Source organism: Eutrigla gurnardus (genome assembly GCF_963514095.1).
Source record: "Eutrigla gurnardus genome assembly, chromosome: 7".
Taxonomy (NCBI): Eukaryota; Metazoa; Chordata; class Actinopteri; order Perciformes; family Triglidae; genus Eutrigla; species Eutrigla gurnardus.
Window position 1 is genome coordinate 18,673,758 of NC_139921.1, and position 20,441 is coordinate 18,694,198.

At 40.5% G+C, this 20,441-nt stretch overlaps 2 protein-coding genes across 2 annotated transcripts; one reads left to right on the plus strand and one right to left on the minus strand.

Annotated features, from left to right (window-relative positions):
- Positions 1-1,080: 1,080 nt before the first annotated feature.
- On the plus strand, positions 1,081-14,838 carry hif1aa (hypoxia inducible factor 1 subunit alpha a). Its single transcript, XM_084012647.1, has 15 exons — positions 1,081-1,305; positions 8,198-8,388; positions 8,854-9,005; positions 9,644-9,728; positions 10,300-10,409; positions 11,084-11,286; positions 11,498-11,604; positions 11,719-11,866; positions 12,013-12,314; positions 12,416-12,618; positions 12,709-12,831; positions 12,942-13,192; positions 13,271-13,370; positions 13,458-13,548; positions 13,637-14,838. The coding sequence occupies exons 1-15, from the start codon at positions 1,274-1,276 to the stop codon at positions 13,804-13,806; spliced, it is 2,268 nt and encodes a 755-aa protein (XP_083868773.1). The 5' UTR covers positions 1,081-1,273; the 3' UTR covers positions 13,807-14,838.
- LOC311015431 (serine protease HTRA2, mitochondrial-like) lies at positions 14,284-19,033 on the minus strand. Its single transcript, XM_084012663.1, has 8 exons — positions 18,340-19,033; positions 17,376-17,580; positions 16,449-16,643; positions 16,234-16,266; positions 15,780-15,888; positions 15,598-15,667; positions 15,401-15,496; positions 14,284-15,230 (listed from the first exon to the last, which is right to left on the minus strand). Exons 1-8 carry the CDS (start codon positions 18,795-18,797, stop codon positions 15,065-15,067), a joined length of 1,332 nt encoding a protein of 443 aa, XP_083868789.1. The 5' UTR covers positions 18,798-19,033; the 3' UTR covers positions 14,284-15,064.
- Between the last annotated feature and the right edge of the window lie 1,408 nt (positions 19,034-20,441).

A 20,441-nucleotide genomic window follows, 5' to 3' on the forward strand; every position in this document is an offset into this window, starting at 1 on the left:
CGCACACAGTGACGCGTTGTGCCACCCAGCCAACAATTCTGGGAAGTGACATTTGATGTAACAACCAATATGTGCTACGTAAGAGGAGGAAGAACTCAGCCAATATAGCAAAGAGGACATTTAATGATGAGTACTTTGCTGCGAGTTGCTGGGTTGGGGATTCATTTTCCTAACATGTCTCCCTTCCAAAGGAAGAGCTGAATCACAGGGGAATAACTGCCAAACTGGTATGGGAGGAGGAGCCTGACTGGACAGAAAAGTGCAAACCACTTAAGGAAAATAACCAAAACCTTGTTCTCTTGAGTGTGAAGTGGATCTGGATAATGCTAAAATTGTATTTCATGCTGGGCACTGGAGAAAATATGTTCGAAACGGTTAGTTTCTAATGGCATTGTCGATATTTAAACACCATATTTTTACGTCACAGTGTAAAAAAAACACCCTGAAATTGCATACTTTGCTTTTACAAGGTGAAAATGTGGGCCGTCTGGTAGATCGAGGTGAAGACCAGAAAATAACACAAACCTTTCTGGGCAGAGAGGACAACAAGTGGTCTGTTTGGTAGATGAGGCACTAGATGGAAGGCACAGAGAGCACACATTTCATTCAAGTGTGTCATATTATGTGTTTTTGAATTTGCCCTTTGGAGAGGACTAAATAAAAGCACAGCAGTGTTCCATAATGCATTCTGGGCAAACAAGGCTTTTGTCAGCTTGAACTTCTACAAATTGTTACATTTAAAAATGCAGTTGTAGAATAAGATCTAAGCGTACTGGAGGATCATGATAGGAATAATTTTGTAAAAAACACTAATGTATATAAATAGCACTCTAATCTGTATAACCCTGAAATGTCGATGTTGGTTTCACAGACGTCCAGTTGAATTAAACACTATAACTTTAAAAATACAGTTGTTTTTTGTTTGGTCTGTTCCTCTACCAGGTGTGCGCGTCCTCGGTGGAGAAAACATGTGACTGCGCGTCCCCGCGAAGGCAGGGGGAGGAGTGCTTCAACGCTGGAACATTGTCTCGGCAAGTAGCCTCTCTCCAGCGTGGCACTGTCTCCGATGAAGAGTAGACGAATGGGATGTTTTTAGCAGGCGAAAGCTTGATTTCTTTGACAAAATACACGGAGCGGAAACTCGTATGCTAAGAGCCTGAGGATTTACGGATTGATACCAGTGAACAATCGCGGGATTTTGGTTCATTTGTGGACGGGCCCCAGATACAGCTTGATACCGATAGAGACTCAACTCAGGTCCTCTCGTCCTGACATGGACACAGGAATTGTACCAGAAAAGAAAAGGTAACGTGAATGCTAACGTTAGCCAATGCTACGCAGTAGGCTATGTTGTTGTTTCAGAGCTGAATTAACAACTTTGGTCGTCGAGAGGGGGTGTGCTATCTTCTCTTGATGTGACATTGTGTGCTTTATTTCAAGGTGAACAGCTACTTCGACGTGTTTGTTCGACAAAATGCGTTTGCTAGCGATTATCGTTAGCAATGTTGCTAACCTAGCTAGCAAGCTGCCACAAAACTAGAGCTGTTGCCTTCAAAATTGTTTACTTACCAAGCCGCATGTGACTTTATATCGTTGTTTGTTTGTTTATTTTTTTTACAAAATCGTCTTTTAAAATGTTACCTCACCAGCTAATGTTACTGCGTTTTTAAAGTGTGTAAAACATCTTGGTATGCAACACTGGCGTTGTTTACGTTTGTTTTTAATCTGACAGCTAAATATATCCAATTAACAGTAGGTTATATCATTGGTGGTGTAACTTACCGTTCGTGCTTGGTGTGTGCCAACCTTGGTAGTGTTCAGTGACACGCTGCCAGCGCTCATCATGTGAGCACTGCTGGAGAGTGGTGTGCGGTGTCGGATCAAATATTTAGGGTTTAGTGAAGTTGGAAGTGGTTTTAATTTCTCTTTTTTTAATTTCTTCTCTGCTGGTAACGGTTGGTGGTAAAGTCTATTTAGAGAAGTAATCAGAATTGATATAGCTTGTACATTTATGCGGAAAGTTGTTGTTTAGTAACGTTGAAAGCATTCAAACCTACTTAGGGTATACTATAACTATAATCACCAAATGAGTGCCAAATGATCTTGTTAGTGGCTTCTTATTAGTCTGTCTGCCCCAGGAGGTAATTGGGTTATAAAGTCTCATTCAGAGGTTCATTCAAACTAAATTTACTATATATATATATATATAGACAATTAACACAATTATAGCCAGACTTTTATGTGCAAAGATTGATTTTTGCCACATATCAGTACTGTTCCAGCTTGGATGTACACTTACTGCACAGGTTCAGACGGAGGGAAAGGTGGCTGTAATGGGAACAGCAGGTGCAAGAACAACACGTCTCTGAAAATAGTCAGTCCTGAGATAAACAAAATACATGCAATAAAACCGATCAACAGATGGTCAGCAGAGTCATAACGGTAATGAAATTCCTCCAAAGAGTGTTGTCTCATATGAACAATTGGCATAGAAGAGGATGCTCTTTGCCCCAATGTTTTCCTGTACACTTTCCGAAATGATTGGCACAGTGCAAATATATATGAAAATGGAATTAAAAGGTCCCCCAAAATTTCCCAGAGTTTTGACATTTGATAATGGAAGATGTCTTTGTTTACTCAACATGGGTGCTATTTGTTCCATAGAGCTTAGGTTCTGTTTAATCCTACATGCTGAAATCCCTCTGAGCTGTTCATGGCTGTTAGTTGGCCGGAAGTTATCATCCTTAAATTTAGTTTCAAGAAATTGCCTTGGTGTTGTTGTGTTGTTGTTGACTGCATCCAATTACACCATATGTTTGAATAATTTTCTGCCAATTAGAAATTTGGCACTTCGTATAGGCCTAAGTAAAGGTTCAGTATCCTGTTTTGACTCAATAAAAAAAAACATTGGTTAATTTTTTCTCCGAATTCTCAGAAGAAATTAATAGTTGGGGTCAGGTTTAATGCAGCTTTGCCTGGGTGTCTGTGTCATCTCTTAATCACTGGGGATTGACGTCAGTAGGAGTGGTTGCTATCAATTCCTGGCAATTTGTGGGTTCTTCTGCTCTTCAGTTATTTGTGTGCAGGCTGGTTAGAACTTGAAAAGGAATTGGTGTTACTTATGGGTACAGGGCAAAGGTATCGCTGTTGTTTGTGCGTGCATGTGTTTGTTGTTTTATCTTTTGTGAGTGAGATAAAAATAAAGAAAATGTGCTTTGATACTGTTTAGTTGTTTATATTATATTGTCCATTGATTGTTGGGTTTGTTCTGCTGGCTGCACTACAAATTTCCCCTTGTGGATAATAAACATACCTTGAATCTTGCTTTAAAAAGCCACAGCAGGTCAGCAGTGTAGACCATTTAAGTTCTAAAACTTTAATTTTTGACTTATCTCCCAGGCCATTGTATTTCCCTTGTCACATTTAAGGCAAAACCAAGTTTAAATAATTTTTTTGGCTCTGGTAAACCCAATCCCTGCAAAATTGCATTCATAGACGAACTTAAAAGAAATACATTTATAATGCTCTGCTATTTTAGTGAATCATTTTATATTGTAATGCAAAGTAAAGGTCAGTTTCTCCAAGACAGTGTTTCAAACACTACAAAATATCCCTTTTGGCTGTTGGCAGAGAAGAAGCTTTGTAAAGGACTACACATGGAAAGCCAAAGTAAGTAAATGCTTGATCAGTTGGAGGCTGTACAATCCCCGCTGGCTGAGTCAGACGAGCCCAGCCCCAATGGGGAGACTCTTTTTGTTAAGAATGTGTGCACATTGCACTTACTGGATGTACATGGGCCAAATGTAATCAGTTGTAGTAGTCTTTGAGTTGAGGTGAATGAAAGAATGTTGAAAGTAGTAAATTATTATTGTTGTTTTTATTGTGTATGTGAGCTTATTTATTGGTGGTTATATTGTGTATGTGGATAAATAACATCTTGGTTTTTGCTTGAGAACTAAGCAGAGTGAAACAAAAACTTCAGTTATCACCAAGAAAACTTTAAAATGAATATATCTAATATAAGTACAGTCAGCACAACTGTTGATTCAGTTAACGATAAGAGTTTCCCTCTATTTATTTAATTTAAATCTACTTATCTACTAAACTGTTGCTTGATTATTCTACTTCGAAAATAGGGTTTATATTGATTTTATCTTCCACTACGGTATTCTAAACATGTTGGTAATACACTTATGACATCATACCCTGATTATGAGACTTTTTTCCAATTTTGAGGGGGTGATCCCTACTACACTGCCTCCAAAAATGTCATGTTTTAGTGTTAACATAATGCCAAGGGTTCATTTGTCTATAAACATGTTTTACTGTCAGTGTTGCTTTGTCCTTTTACCATATTGGGCAGTTGTTTTACTTGTGGTTTTCCCCCGAACTGGATTATATAATAGATAAGACAGTGTTTACTGTTGCACTACACAGGACTGACAGATAGTGAGAACATTTCTCTTGCAAAATAGCTCAGTCCCTAGGAACAAGCAACACTGGTAACATTGGCTAGGCTTATTTTCATCATTCACAGACAAATAAACCCATGACATACATTTATATTTGGTAGCCTTAATTAACTATAAATAAACATAAACATATTTGCAGCATATTAAATCCTTTTATTTAGTTATTTTTACACTTATTATTGATAACTGCCAAAGCTATTGTAGCGCCTGCAGTTATATTATAAAGAAAACGATTAGACTATTAGAACAAATATGCCAATTCTGATATGTAGCTTATGTCTTTATTAAATACTTTTAAAGACTATGTTTCTCTCTGTATCACATGAGCATCCCTCATACTCCTGGAAATAATGTATTATGAAATACTTCTCCTTATTACAGTAACATCAGGGATTGTCAAACCAATGAGAATTTGGTCGGCCACGAGCGTATCAACCAGCCCTATTGTTTTCCCATCAACCCCAATCTATTTGTTCACATCTGTTAACAACTCAAATACATTTTGTTTACATAACGCACAACAGCACTCATTCTGATGTGAAATCAAACAAGTCTAATTTAATCCAGCAAAACTGGAAATGTGATTGTGTAAGCAGACGACTGCTGGGCATTTATGACCATGTGTTTTCATAGTGTTATGTAATGCTGGATTCCATGCTTGACCTTGTTTTAGCATCAATGAATCCAATTTGTTTTCTTTGAATTGTTCATATAAAAATAATAAAAGCAGCACTAAATAGGACACCAAAGTAAGTGTTTGTATTAGAACTGTGTCACAGCTGTATTCTTTATAATTGGATGCTGTGTAATAGAGGTTATGGTTTCCACAAAATGTGCTGTCTTTTATTGTCTGCAAGTTTAAATAAACTTCCTTTACTTACTCTGGTATTGTAGTACTACACAGTGGCTCAGACACTAATGTTTTTCATGTTGAATGTGGGCTTGATAAATGTCTTTATTGTGGAGGGAGTCTATTGCAGTGGAATATTACAGTTGCACATCATTTGAATGGGATTTGCAAAAAGGCATGTGATACAATAGGGTGCAGCCACTACAAAAATGTGTAAACAGGCTTGTACTCATCAATCATTTAGCCTCCAGGGGCACCACAGTAACAATATGTCAGAGTTCATCTCCCATTAAATCACCAGAAGCTTAGCCAGTAGCTTAGCGAGAGGACTTTCCCAGTCTCTGTACAATGGTTTGTTAATCATTTGTGATCATTCCTCCCTGTGATGATTAACTTATTTAGCCTACATGAATGCAGGTTGGAGGTGGTTGTTACAGTTGGAGCCCAAAGTTAGACTTGAAAGGGAGGAAATGTGATACAAAACAGAAGTGGTTGCATAACTCTGCAATCAGCTTTCATGATGTCTGGATTTTCTGGCTATGCCCTGTGGGGTTGACAGAAGATATTGTAAATATTTATCAATGGTACTTGCAAATGAGCAAACGCAGATACAGTTGTAGCTGTAATTGCAGTCTGGGTTTGAAACATGTTTAAATTATAGTATACATAAACATTTCTGAGAGGAGGGGAGTTGTCTTTATATGCACCACCAAGAACCTTAGTTACACATCATTCGTGTCTGTATTTGTACCCCAGAGGAGTTTATTTTGGCCCAAAAGCACTCCCTTTTATTCATCTATCTGCAACCATCCCAGATTATTTGATACACAGGAGGCTGATTTTAGCCAGCTGGTCCATTTTCTTGATTGAGGTACTTGAATAACATGGCCTTGTCCAATGCTGAAAGTACATAACAGATCGATTTCAATTAGGTGTAGTTTTCAAAGCCACAGGCTTTTGAACTGCCATCTATTTTGTTGTGAGGCTGCCTCAGTGTCGTCTAAATGTATTTGAGGTTATAAGCTCGTGGTTGGGAGAGAAAATGTCAGAATGTCTGCAGCACTCTACTACTAGTTGAATATTGCAGTAATGTTGCAGATTCAACCAACAACATCTTGGTCAACTGAAAATATACCTACACTTCACCCAATCCATTGGTTGGCATTCTACCTGGAAGCCTAAATAACTTATAAATAAACATAAAAAGCTATTTGCAACATATTCAATTATAAGTTGATAAGCAGACCACGGTGCAGCTTGCCATATTCATATGATTTTACTAAAATAGAACTTTGAGAGAACATCTGCACCACCTAACACTCCAAAATATGCATTAATTAACCTGACCAGCAAACCATCAACATCATGCATTTATAGTAGCACAATTATCAGGACATAAGTCTGAAACACATGGAGACATACAGTAGCAAAATAAACTAAGCCTTCATTAGAATTGATCTCTTTCTCTCTCTCTCTTCCTTTCTCTTTCTACACACACACACACACACACACACACACACACACACACACACACACACACACACACACACACACACACACACACACACACTTTTCTTTAAGTAGCACCAGCGGTTATCTGACCAATGAGTTTGGTCGACCAACTGACCAGAAGGCATCAGCCCTTCTATTTATGTTAGTAGCACTGGTTGCATTAGACCTTTCGCTGTCAGCCGGTTTGTAATTTATCATTACCTGTCATTTTCATTTTCAAAGATATTTTAGATCCAATGCACTTTTTGTCAAATTCAGCAAATATCTCCCCATGGTCCACTTGCTATCCATTCTGTGTGCATGCTGAAAAAATGGTGCTCATACAAACCCCTGGGTCTATAAATGTGAAACAAGCTTAGTGGATTGGACTAAGCCACTAGGGCTATACCGTATGTCACTTTAATCAAACATTCGAAGCTTCTTTTGAGGTTTTTGAATAAGTCTGTTCTTTGCGAGCCTCCCTTTGGTTTGTGGCCTTAGTGAAAATGTTTTTTTGAGAAGGTTAAATGCCAATATGGATTAAAGCAGGATATTTCATTCAATTGAAACATATTGTGGATATGGGAAATACTGAGTGACCATGCACTCAGAACGCTGCTTGCGACTGCTGCAGCACGCATAGCATACAATTAATAAAGCCTATGTAACAAGTTTATAAATTATGAATTTATAAGGGCATGGAGAGAAAAGATCAGCAGAGACCGGGCTTGTGGTAATTTTAAATAAAGCAGATTATTATTTTTTTTTATTGTCCTCGGACGGACGACTTCTCTTGTCCATTTTAATTTTGTTCTGAGGGCTGTTGCTACACTAGAGACAACCAGAGTCTGAATGTGGGATTTCCTGATCCTGCAAGCACTCGCTTCACTGTAAGAAAATCCCACAGGAAGCGCTCCTTCTGCACCAGTGGTGCGTAGCTTAAATAAAAAAGGTTTTTTTCCATTGTGAGAAATCAATCAAAATGATGTGAATAGGTTAATAATAAATTGTGTCCATTAAGGTCAGCTGTTCTTGCTTGTTTTATTCTAACAGGTCCTAAGATCTTATTTACAGTGTGGCGAGAGTCCATTAGCCACTAGTTACATAACTGCCTACATAAATGATCTAATATGGGGCTGGTTGAGATAGTTGAGATGAAAGTGAGTCTGATAGTAGTCCACACAGCAGCTTGGCTGTGAGCTTGCTTGTTGTGGACTCCAGCAGCTGCAGCCTCCCCAGTGAAAGACCAGTGGCCTACCAGACTATCTACATGCACACTCAGTTGGGGGGATGTCAGCTCTTCTAGTGTCTATAGAGGGATCAAGACCATTTTGTTGCCATGCTTTGGCTGACCCACCACCCGTCTCACTTGACTCTCCCGCAGGGTGAGCTCGGAGCGGAGGAAGGAGAAGTCGAGGGACGCAGCGCGATGCCGGCGTGGGAAGGAGTCGGAGGTGTTCTATGAGCTGGCACAGGAGCTGCCCATGCCCCACAGCGTCAGCTCCAGCCTGGACAAGGCCTCGATAATGAGGCTCATCATCAGCTACCTGCGCATGAGAAAACTGCTCAGCACTGGTCAGTAGACAATTTTGCTAGAGGAATCTGTATTTGTATTTATTTTTTTAAATAGAATGGTCCCCCAGTGATAAAGGGTGCAGTCCATTAGGTGTCTTGAGAGTGGATTATCTTCATAAAGTTTCCAGATAGTACATGTTAATTTCTTTACTGCAATAAGCCACAAACAAAAGAATGTTGAGGAGTTCATGACGGAAGCAAATGACACAAAGTGAAAGTAAGCACAGTTTTAGATGCAGGGGAAAACCGAAGAAAACACGGAAAGATAGTTACTTTTTGAGTCAGATGCTTAAAGAAATTGACTCAGAAACAGATTTACTGTTTACTTAGCAGATGTGTTTTCAGTGTGTGGCACTGCCCTGCCCTGCAAACATGTCTTTTCATGTCAATTTCCTTTTGTTTTCCCTTCCCTACCTTCCTTTTATTCCTCTCCTGTCCTCTCATGCCCTCTGTTATCTCATCCAGATGAAGCAGTGGAAGAGGAGGAAACGGAGCTTGAATCGCAGCTAAACAGCTCCTACCTAAAGGCTTTGGACGGCTTTCTCATGGTGCTGTCTGAAGATGGAGATATGATCCTTCTCTCCGAGAATGTCAACAAGTGCCTCGGCCTTGCACAGGTTTGTTGTCTGATTTGATCTGCAGTGTTTTAACTTGAAAGAAGCCATGGGGTTCAAAGTTGGTACTTTTTTCCCCCCCACTTGCCTTGTTTGCATGCAGTGGTTCAGAAATCTACTTGCATGAAGTCGACTTTTACTTTCCCTAATACAAATTTGTTTAATTTATTAGCTGTTCATAAACAAAGAACAAAGTAAATAGTCATTTTTAGTCAGCTAAGCTCCTGTTTCCATGACAATTAAATGCGTGCTTGAGCTTCAGCTCATAAACTTTGTCTCTACCCACCAGCATTTTCTCGTTAGGTCCGATCGGTACTGCTCATATGCAACTCTCAAAAGAGATGACTCCTTAGCTATATCCAACATCAGATCCCCAAAAAACAATGTGTTAATTATTTTTTGCCTAGATTTACGAGACCGGTGCGGCAATCCGTATAGTTGAGCCTTGGACCATAAAGCAAAGATTTAAGATTGGTGGGAAACAGGCAGATTATACAGATGCTGCTCCAAAAACACACACATACACATTAGGACTTGTATTGAGTAGGTTATAATTCGCCACACAATGTCCACCGTGAACTAAACTGCTGCATTTACATGGTTAAAGGACTTACACTCTGTTCTCACTCTATCCGTTGCAGTTTGACCTGACTGGACACAGTGTGTTTGACTTCATACATCCCTGTGACCAGGAGGAGATGAGAGAGATGCTGGTCCACAAAACAGGTGAGAGACAACAACAGAGCAGTGTTGCATCATAAGACTCCACTAATGGCAGAATCTGGCACACACAAGCACTCCGTCACGTCTACCAGTCTTCCAATTCACTCTCTGCTGGCAAATTCAGACCAGGAGGCTGTCGGAGCAAGTTATTTTCTGCACTTTAGTCCAGAGTTCAGAGTGATTAGAGTTGGACTTTCACTCAGGCATTACTGAACAGTACACTACGTCACTGTCTCAGTTCCCGTTTCGCTTGCACAACACATTTTGACTTGCTTGGTGTCTGTATTGAATTCGTTTTTGTATAATTTTTAATGAGTTCTATTAAGTTCTCTGAAATGTACTTCACAACATTATTTGTTATCAATGGATTTGAGTCCACATTTGCTGCCTGCCTTTTTACACACCCTGATATCTCAGCTATCTCAACGACTGGTGACTTTCTGCACGACACTGCTTTACAGCTTAATGTCTCCCCAGGATGCAAATGTGAACCTTTAGCCGTTTGTAAAACTTGTTGATAAAACCTGAATGAAATGGAGGTAGAGAACATTCCTTCCTGTTTGTGTGATTTCAGGCTCCAAAAAGACCAAGGAACCAAACACAGGGCGCAGCTTCTTCCTCCGAATGAAATGCACTCTAACCAGCAGGGGGCGGACCGTCAATGTCAAATCAGCTACATGGAAGGTAGTAGTGCAATCAATGCTCTCTCACATATTAATGTAATTATTACTGTTGTAAGTAAGCCTTTCAACACTACAGATGTTAGTGAGGTCAGTCAAATTGCAGGAAACATTTTAATTGGAAATATATTATCCTTTGTAATTATTCTATTACTTTAAAATAAATAAATAATGGCTCCTTAAGGGTTGTTTATTCATGTGTAATGACGGCTATTGTGTTTAAGGCCACTCCACACACTCAGCCTGTAATACCTGGATCACACTTTAAGACTTTATTCATGGGCTAAACCAGAAAGATAGACATTATAGTGGATGTCTAGTAATCCAGTGATTTAATGTGCAGAGGAAATAGACCATTATCATAGTCTTCATACAAATAAAACCATCAGTGTCACATCGTAACTGAGGACATGTCACAGGCACCCAAACGTTATGTGTGGACACGCAATAAAGTTTTCTTTTATGTGAAGGAAAAGAATGAAGATGATGATTGCTGCATCCTTAACAGCTGTTTTCAGAATATTAGCACAGCAGTCCACATGCCCAAGACATTTATTTATTTGACTAATTGAAAACATGTATTTATTCACTTGTGATAATTATGTCAGAAAACATTTTGCACTCTGTGGAGTATGTAAATAATAACAGTCTTGTGACCCTCCTGTTGTTGGTCTTGAGGTGATGCACTGCTCAGGTCATGTCCGTGTGTACGACAAACACACTGAGAAAACTCCAAACGGGCACACCGAGCCACCCGTCCCCTACCTGGTTTTGATCTGTGACCCCATCCAACACCCCTCCAACATCGAGGTGCCTCTGGACACCAAGACCTTTCTCAGCCGCCATACGATGGACATGAAGTTCACATATTGTGACGAGAGGTGAGTTTGCCCATCTGAGTGAATATTAAGAAGCTGGATTGATTCAGATACTTAAGTCACCCATGTAGTACATTTTATAGGCTATTATTGCCAAAGCTCCCATGAGCATGATCATACAGAACCACCTAGTGTTCATTGTAGATACTACAGAAGCCATGTCAGTGGAGGAATTCATCTTTTTTTTTTTTTTTTTTTTTTTTTGCTTCGCCAGGATCACTGAGCTCATGGGTTATGATCCAGAGGACCTGTTGAATCGTTCTGTGTATGAGTATTATCACGCTCTGGACTCGGACCATCTTACCAAGACTCACCACAACTGTGAGCATGAATAGCAATTGGATTTAAACTGGTTCTGAAATGCAACAAATTTCAGCTGCTATTTTTGCCAAACCTTTATTGATCTTTTCTCGTTTTCCTTTTTGTTTCTGTTAGTGTTTGCAAAGGGCCAAGTCAGCACAGGCCAGTACCGGATGTTGGCCAAGAGAGGAGGCTTTGTGTGGGTGGAAACACAAGCCACTGTCATCTACAATAACAAGAACTCTCAGCCACAGTGTGTTGTCTGTGTCAACTTTGTGCTCAGGTACTACTAAGGCTTTTCAAAGAGTCATTTTTTTCAGAAGAAATTATAAATAACCGCTTGGCTGTATTTTTCTTAAAGTAAAATTAGATAGACATTGCAAAAATACTCTGTAAACTCAATCTCACAGCTGCTTAACTCTGTTACAGTGGCATCCAGGAGGAGAAATTGGTTCTGTCTCTGGAGCAGATCACGGATGTGGACTCGGTGAAGAAGGAGCAGGAGGAAGAAAAGGCTGTGATCGAGAGCAGCCAGCCCGACGTGTCTCCACGCCTGCCGAAGGACGCGGAGAAGAGCCCAGAGCTGGATGTGATCAAACTGTTTACTCGGGCAGTAGAGACCCAGCCTCTGGCTAACCTATATGAACAGCTGAAGGAAGAGCCAGAGGCACTCACCCTGCTGGCCCCAGCTGCTGGAGATGCAATCATCTCCCTGGACTTCAGCTGTCCAGGTGTGTGGCCTCATACGCACACGCTTACACGTCTCTACAGCAGAAATCAGAGTTTATATCCTGGGTGACTGAACCAATCTAACCTTTGTCTTCTGGTACAGATTCTGAAATGCAGCTGCTGAAGGAGGTCCCTCTATACAATGACGTAATGCTGCCCTCCACCAGTGACGGTATGGCCCTGCCTCTTTCCCCTCTGCCTCCCAGTGAGCCTCTCTGTGTCACCACCACCAGCTCTGAGACCACCAAAGCTGAGAGCTATGCTCCAACCCCAGCCAGCACATCGACCAGCCACAGCTCCTCAGAGGTCAGACAGTCTGTTATTATCATAGACATTTTTCTGCAGTCACTCATATGCACTGAAAAGGGAATGATCTTTGACTTTGCTTCTGTTTAGGCCAACAGTCCGCTGGACTTTTGTCTCCCCATGGACTCGGAGATGAGTTCAGGTTTTAAACTAGACTTGGTGGAGAAGCTGTTTGCCATTGATACAGAGCCCAAGACCCCCTTCACCACACAGGTAATAGTGGAGGTACCATTGATTTCATTGCATTTATCAAGTAATTGTAATTAATTCAGTAAAATATTCTGTATATGCTGATTCTTCACACATGTTTTTTCTTCCTGAAGGCAATGAAAGACTTGGATCTGGATATGTTGGCTCCCTACATCCCCATGGATGATGACTTCCAGCTGCGCAGTCTGACCCCCGAAGAATCTCTATCGTGTGTACGAGTCAAATCCCTTGAGAGTTCTCCAGTCCATGTCACACAAGACATCCAGAGCTATCAAAGCTCCCCATTCAGCACGCCAAGTAGTCGGGCACCTTCCCCCGCACTACTTAATGCCCCTCAACCTGCACCTGCCAGCATCATTGCAAGGTAAAGCCTCCCAAATAATCCATATGTATCGCCTTATAGAGCTTTTTGACTTAGCTAATCACTATTGCTGTTCCGCAGGATCCCACAGCTGGACACAGCAGTCTCGCTCAGGACCCTGACGGTTCAGAATGCACAGCGCAAAAGAAAACTGGGTGACATAAGAGAGATCATTGGACAAGTAAGGAATTAACATCCAAGCATGGTTTTTATAGGTTTGTAGGTGCAGATGTAGAGTTTCAGTGTCTGTATTTGATGATTTTCCCAGGAAACCTTGCCCCAGGAACAAGTTGAGCAGATCAAAAAGCTGAAGGCCACAGAGTCCGGAACAATCAAGACCATACTTCTGATGCCTTCAGGTGAATAAACCCATTCATTTCTTTGTCCTGTGGCTTTATACGAAACACCGGCAGAATCATAAATCGTATATATCTTGTTCTTTCTTAGATATGGCGAGTCGGCTGCTGGGCAGCACATCCGAGGGCACCGGCTCCCTTTTCTCCCTGCCACAGCTCACCCGCTACGACTGTGAGGTCAATGCCCCCTTGCAGGGTCGTCAGTACCTGCTGCAGGGAGAGGAGCTGCTGCGCGCACTGGACCACGTCAATCCAATCTAGCTTAAATGGAAAGAGTCTGCTTACTGCTGGAATAGACTGGACACTACGATTTCTCCCCCCCCCCCTATAATGTCACTCCCTCTCCAAGACCCCTTACCTCACCCCACTGCCCCTTATTTATGTATCTGTATGAGTTTGATTATAGTCTGGCTGGTGTTTGTGCACCTTGTGATATCTGCAGCATTCCACCGTGACAAACACCATAGCAGCATCTGGGTTTTTGGTGCAAGGGATTCAAGCATCCGGAGATGTTCAATTGTTGTTGTTTTTCCTTCTTTCTCTCTTCTGAGGAGTCTCTCAGCACACGACGCCTCGACAGATGACCCTTTTCCAGCAGGTCACCACAGACCCTGGCTCTACTGCCAGCAGTGTATTGTAAGCTTCAGTCGCACAATTTATATTTTCTTAAAAACAAAAATATTACCAGCAATATATATTAAGCCTTTTTAAAAAGTCGTTTTGATCGGATTTGAACTATTTTATTTTTCCTCCCATACTTGTTTGTCGTAGTTCTCGTATCTAACAAGATGTCATTAGTCCAGGTTAAGTATGAACATATTGTTTAGACCTTAGGTGGCTTTAATGTTCCATTTAATCTTTGAGATAAATGCATTTAATTGTGTAGCAGTCCAGTACATGTCACTTTATTACTTTACTGTAAGTGTGTGTTACTGTACATATACCAGGGAAATTTTTATTTACTCAGTGTGGCTTCAAAGCTTTTACTCTCTTACTATGAAATCTGGGAGTAACCGCCTCACATTATTTGTTCGCTTCTCATCGTGGAAGATTGGCATTTTTCTCAAAACATTTTTTTTACTGTGCGTGACATTCAAAACAGTTAAGTGGGATATACATATTTTACTTGTGTGATCATTGTCATCATGTTAGCACCTGTGACTTATCAAACTTTGCTCAGTTAAATTGTAGTCAATTTAATTCCATTGATTCATGCCATATTGTTAAGTCTCTCATGCTTCTTGTTGCCGTCTAACATTAAATGGCTTTAATAAAGTACATTGTTTCATGTTTCATTAACTTGCAGTTTAGTCATAGTACGTGACTGGTTTTACAACTTTGCCAAGTTAGAAGACGCCTCTTGTAGAGAAAACATTTAATTTATTATATTCAGAGAAACCTGAAAACCGACTGAACTGTTTATCCATTTAAGTCTTTAGGTGCTGACATTATAATTAACAAAGTAGTCAAATACTGGAGCTCAAAGCCGTACATGAAAAACATTAAATCCTGCAGTGAGTCACTCTGTGTACTCTGGAGTCATTTGCAGTCGAAGCAACTCGTGTCCTCTCTGCACCAGCATGGTGATTTTCTCACTGCTGCGGACGGCCTGGTAGATCTCCTCCGAGGTGTTCACCTTCACTCCGTTTATCTCCACCACGATGTCTCCTGGTAGCATGCCAGCTCTGAAACCAGTACGACAGTGCAGTGGGTTAGCAACAACATACGCATGCTAAATCCCTTGGCAACTACTGTATGTCAACCAGGTAAAAGCACCACCTCCAAAACTGAAACAACAGGAAGAAGGATCCTCCTCCACCACCCATCCAAGCCCATAATGACTTGATCTGCTTACCTGTTGGCCGGTGAGCCTATGATCACTCTGTGAATCAAGATACCATGCGTCACGTCTGGGAAGGATGGGTCTCTCAACTTCAACTCTGCAATGATGCTGAAGCAAAGGCACAAAACATCTGGTTTTAGACACAGTGGTGGAGGTTCTGCTGTAACTACACTTTTTATAGGAACCGTTTCTGATAGTGAAGCATTTACCTTGTCGACAGTGTCAGCATCATCACGCCAATGTACCGCCGCTTCGTCTCCGATTCTCCAAACCAAGAATCTTGAAGATGCACAAAAACATGTGTAATCATTTTTCCCCCCACAACAGAACATTTGGAAGCTACAGAGAATATGGACGACAGAAGGTGCGATGAGGAGTTTAGGATTCTTACTCTTTTTATTTGCCGCTTGATCAAGAAAAAGTGTCACGCGATCGGAGGGTATAGCAAAGGAGATCCCTGAAGTGACCTTCATGGTGTTGATACCGATGACTTCACCATCCTAATGAGAGGAGAGGTAACAGTCAGATAGCATGTTGTGCACCAATGTGTTACTTAGTCTGGCAGTGTCCAGGAACGTTAATCTGCATCAAGGTCCTGGAGTTCTATTGATAGTGATGATTTTTCCAGAACCAACTTTAAAAAAAACATTTTCCGTTATACTAATTCGTTTACATATCCTGTAACAGGCAAAATGTTGCAATTTGCATTAAAAAGATGAAGGTTCCTTCGTTTAACAGTACGTATAACTAAAATGAACATCCTAATTCAAGCATTGCAAATCACAGAACAGGTTGGGTAACATTTGAATGTGATGACCAATATTTGAGCCGCTGCTGTGACTCACCAAGTTAATCAGGGGACCTCCAGAATTTCCAAACTGCAAAAGAAATCACGTGAGTCAAAGTAAATTCTCTCCACAGGCCTATTTTTCCTCATGTATTGTTGTTCCTAACGGTCACGTCACTCTGTCCAGTCAGAGCAACTAGTCTCCTCTTTGCACCACCGTGGTGATTTTGTGTACATATACATCCTTTAATAGAATTGCTGCAGAATACTCACATCAATGGCTGCATCAGTCTGGATGTACTCCATGTTGGAGTTGGACAGGCCCAGCTCCTTACTGCCTCTCTGTACTGAGCTGACGATTCCCGACGTGATTGTATTCCGTAGTGAGAACGGGCTTCCCATGGCGACCACAAACTCTCCTTGTCGAACATCCGACGAGCGACCGAGGCTTAGAGTGGGTAAAGGATTCTGCATGAGAGAGAACGAGCAGCTCAACAGAACATCCTCACAGCTCATTCATATTATGAAAATAACAGAACTTGTTATAAATGCATTATTTTTCTTGTTGCGATGACCTGATCATGCAAGTAGCCTGCTTTAGCCTTTAGTGGTTCTATCACTGTGCCACTCAAAGATGGGAAAAGAAGACCATTCATTTGCTATAGTGGGTTTCAGTAGACGGTATGAATCACAACATTGTAATTCTCAGGCAAAAGATAGTCATCATTATTCAGACATCGTTCAGGAGATTTGATTTAGACTATTTAACCGACAAAAAGTTTAATGGTCCGATGTATGCGATGAGCTTGACCGAGAGATTGTTTAAATTACTACATATTGTACATTAAAGAGCACTTGAGGAGACGTATGCACAATATTTTGAAATTCATATTAAATAATCACAAGAAGGAAGGGCGTCTCATAAAAATGCCATAAAAATTTTGATCACATTGTAGGCTGGTGTGTGTACCTCATTGTTACCTCAACGTTTTCAATGTCATTACAATTGATCTGGCTTTATTGGTGTCAACCACTTATTGTGTTGTTTTATTAACTTTTGTCATTTTGTTTTGTCTCTAACAGTGATGGTGTGTTGATAGGTCGTCTCTTCCACCACGGCAATGGAAGCAAATGTGGATCCAGGGAGGTTAACAAACAAAACGGGTCCTTCAGCAGAGAGTGTTGTAGTTCGTTTCTCACCCTTGTAGTGATTTTGATGGTGGCAATGTCTGCCACTGGATCGACATCTTGCACAGTGGCGTTGTACGTCTCTCCGTTGGTGAGCTTCACGCGGACGCCTCTCTTGTTTGCCACAACATGAGCATTGGTGACGATGAGACCATCGCTGCTGATGATGAAACCAGAGCCATTCGAAACAGGGACTTCTCGTCCTGAAAACGGGTGTCTGTAAAACAGGAAAAGCAGTCGATCTTATTCACCCCTTGAAGCAAAATGTATCATTTAGGTTGAACCGCACAGAGAGGGAAACCAAAACATAATTTTGATAATTGACAAACAGGAAGCTTCAATTTCATCCAGTAAACTGCTCACACTTAAAGGCCATCATCATTTGGTATTAGGCTTATTTATAGAACACTTATTCACAAAGTTAATGTTAAATCACATTATCACAAATCAGTCCCAGCCCATCAACATCATGGTTATGGCAAAACACTATCCAGTGCTAAAGTGCTGAATAAGGTGATTCATCGAAAATAAACACATTTCAAAGCCGGTTATTCTACATGGTTATTTACGGTATTATTAAAGGTACAATCCTTCTTCTCCAAATACCCCCTGATCACAACCTGACATATAATAACAGTTCCGTATTTACTCAGTTTCACATCATTAAATCAAATGATAGATTTGATTTTTCAGTTACTGATATTAATACATTTAAGAAATTATTTGTGAGCGCTGGAATTTATAGTGGACCTTTGTCAAATGCATGTGACACTAAATTATGTGACACATCAGATTCTGTGACCCAAAGGAATTCCAGCTATTTTAACTCTTTAGCAAATGTTCTTGTTTTTTTAAACCACCAGAATCGTATCCCTATGGTATTTAGAGATGAATGACAAAAGCAAACACATTTACAGTGACATTTCTAAGAACACATTTAACATACTTCCATATGGTACTTTTTCTGTCACCTCACCTGCCCACGATTTCAATGTACACGACAGCTGGAGTGGACTTTTCGACCACATCTGCAATGAAGTTGTATTTGTACCGGGGGCTGTCCGGTTTAAAGGGAGACGCGCAGTGAGCTGATGGCACAATGAGTTCAAGAAACCTCCGGGATATCGAGACTCTTCCGTCCTTCTCCTTCTCATCTCTTTGACTTTCCAGCAGCGCCGCAGCACACAGTCCCAAACCCACTGATACCGACGTGAACAGAGGAGAGCTGCTGTTGTCCCGACCACTTTTCCGGTCCCACTCCACCGACTGTCGCCTGTCCAGGCGTGTGTTCCCACCGGCTGCCCCGTGACACACCACAGCAGAGGACACCCGGCTCACTGTCCTCTCGGCCAAAGAGTTAAGTCCACGGCTCTGACAGCGAGTGTGTCTCCTCAATGCCGTCAGAAAACACCTGCTGAGAGGAGTTGCTGCCATATTGCATCACTTTAGTTACACTGGTTCAGGAGTTGTTAAGACAGCGGAGCTAAACAACACTTCATGTCCACACATATCGCCTGAAAGAACGGTAAATTCGTATTAAGTGTAATAGTCAATACTGTTCATATACATACAACCAAACCCGTACGAATAGTTCCTGTGAGTTCCAGTGATATCTGCACCTGGCAGATAATCAACGACAACTATCACAAGCCTCAGCCGGAAGTTTGACTCTGATGCGAGTCTGCGCAGTAGGCGTCTTCTTCGACTTCTTCTTCTGAGGGTTTTTTTTTTTCATCTTAGACGTGACTTGTGGTATTACTGCCCTCCACGGGATAAACAATGAAACAAATATAGAAATTCAACAAATCACAATAAATAATAATAAAGAATCCTTGAAAGAACAGTTGACAATAATTTTATTGTGGCGTTTGTTTGAAAAAAAAGATCCTATTTTTTTCGTGATTTTAAATAGTCTGATTATCATCTTAGTGTCTGTAACACGGTTAAATATTTTTTGACATTTTATTACAGCAAATGACAGATGGTGTAGATATGTATAGGCAATGGTGCATTATGTATACATTCTCTTATGCATCGCATGTACAGATGCGTGAAAATGTCCCTGTTCAGTCTATACAGCACACTTGTGGTCAAACTACAGAAAAGTACGTTTACAGAGACTTCAAGTAGCTTTTATAGTGTTTCGATGAGAATATTGATGTTGAAGAGTCCTCGATTGGAAAGTGAAATGTTTGTGGCTGCAGGAGGCAGTACTCTATACAGGCTGAAGAAATCTAATATACAAATGTATCTGCTGTCTTAATGGCTCTGCTACCAATCTGCAGCTGTGGAGACACTGGTTTAGTTGTCCCTTTGTAGGACACTGATTTGCATTATATTCAGACCATGAGTTTGTATTGTGCTTTTGTTTGTATGTTATTATATGTAATGTCGTGTCTCTTTCTGGAACCTGAGTCGGTTATAACATTTTAATTGGTTGACTCAACTTTATTAAAATTTGTTATTATGAATGTGAAATGTAGTCAAAGATATTATCATATTTGTTATATAGTAGTAGTTAGCCTATTCACGGCTCAGACATGGAAATCAGATATCAAACGATATCACAAACAACGATTTCAAAATAAGAGAAAATCACTTGCAGCACGCAAACCTATGACTCGAACCTTAAAATGCACAATAATCATTGTCACTTTAAAACGTCTTATAAAAACGGTTAGTTTTGTAATATTTGTGTAAAGGTTTGACAGAAATGTATTTAACTTTATATATTATTAGATATTTATGAGATGCATTTCTTTTTTCCAGTTAAATTTGTTTACCTAATGTCCCGATATTTCCCTTTCTCGAAGGGTTAACGCTGCCTTCACGTGCTAGTCGGAAGATCCTACTTCGCACTTGAAATCGGAATTAGCAGACTATATTCCATTAGTGATGGATATAACTATAAACACCATTGGTCTATATCAAGCGTACATATATCGCAGATTAAACAGCTAATATTTATTGCACTGCAAATAAATAATTACGCACTATCCATTACTGAATATGTCATCTTCTCTGCCACGTTGAAAGGTTCTGGTCACCTCAACTCAGGAACTCGGATATCAAAATTCT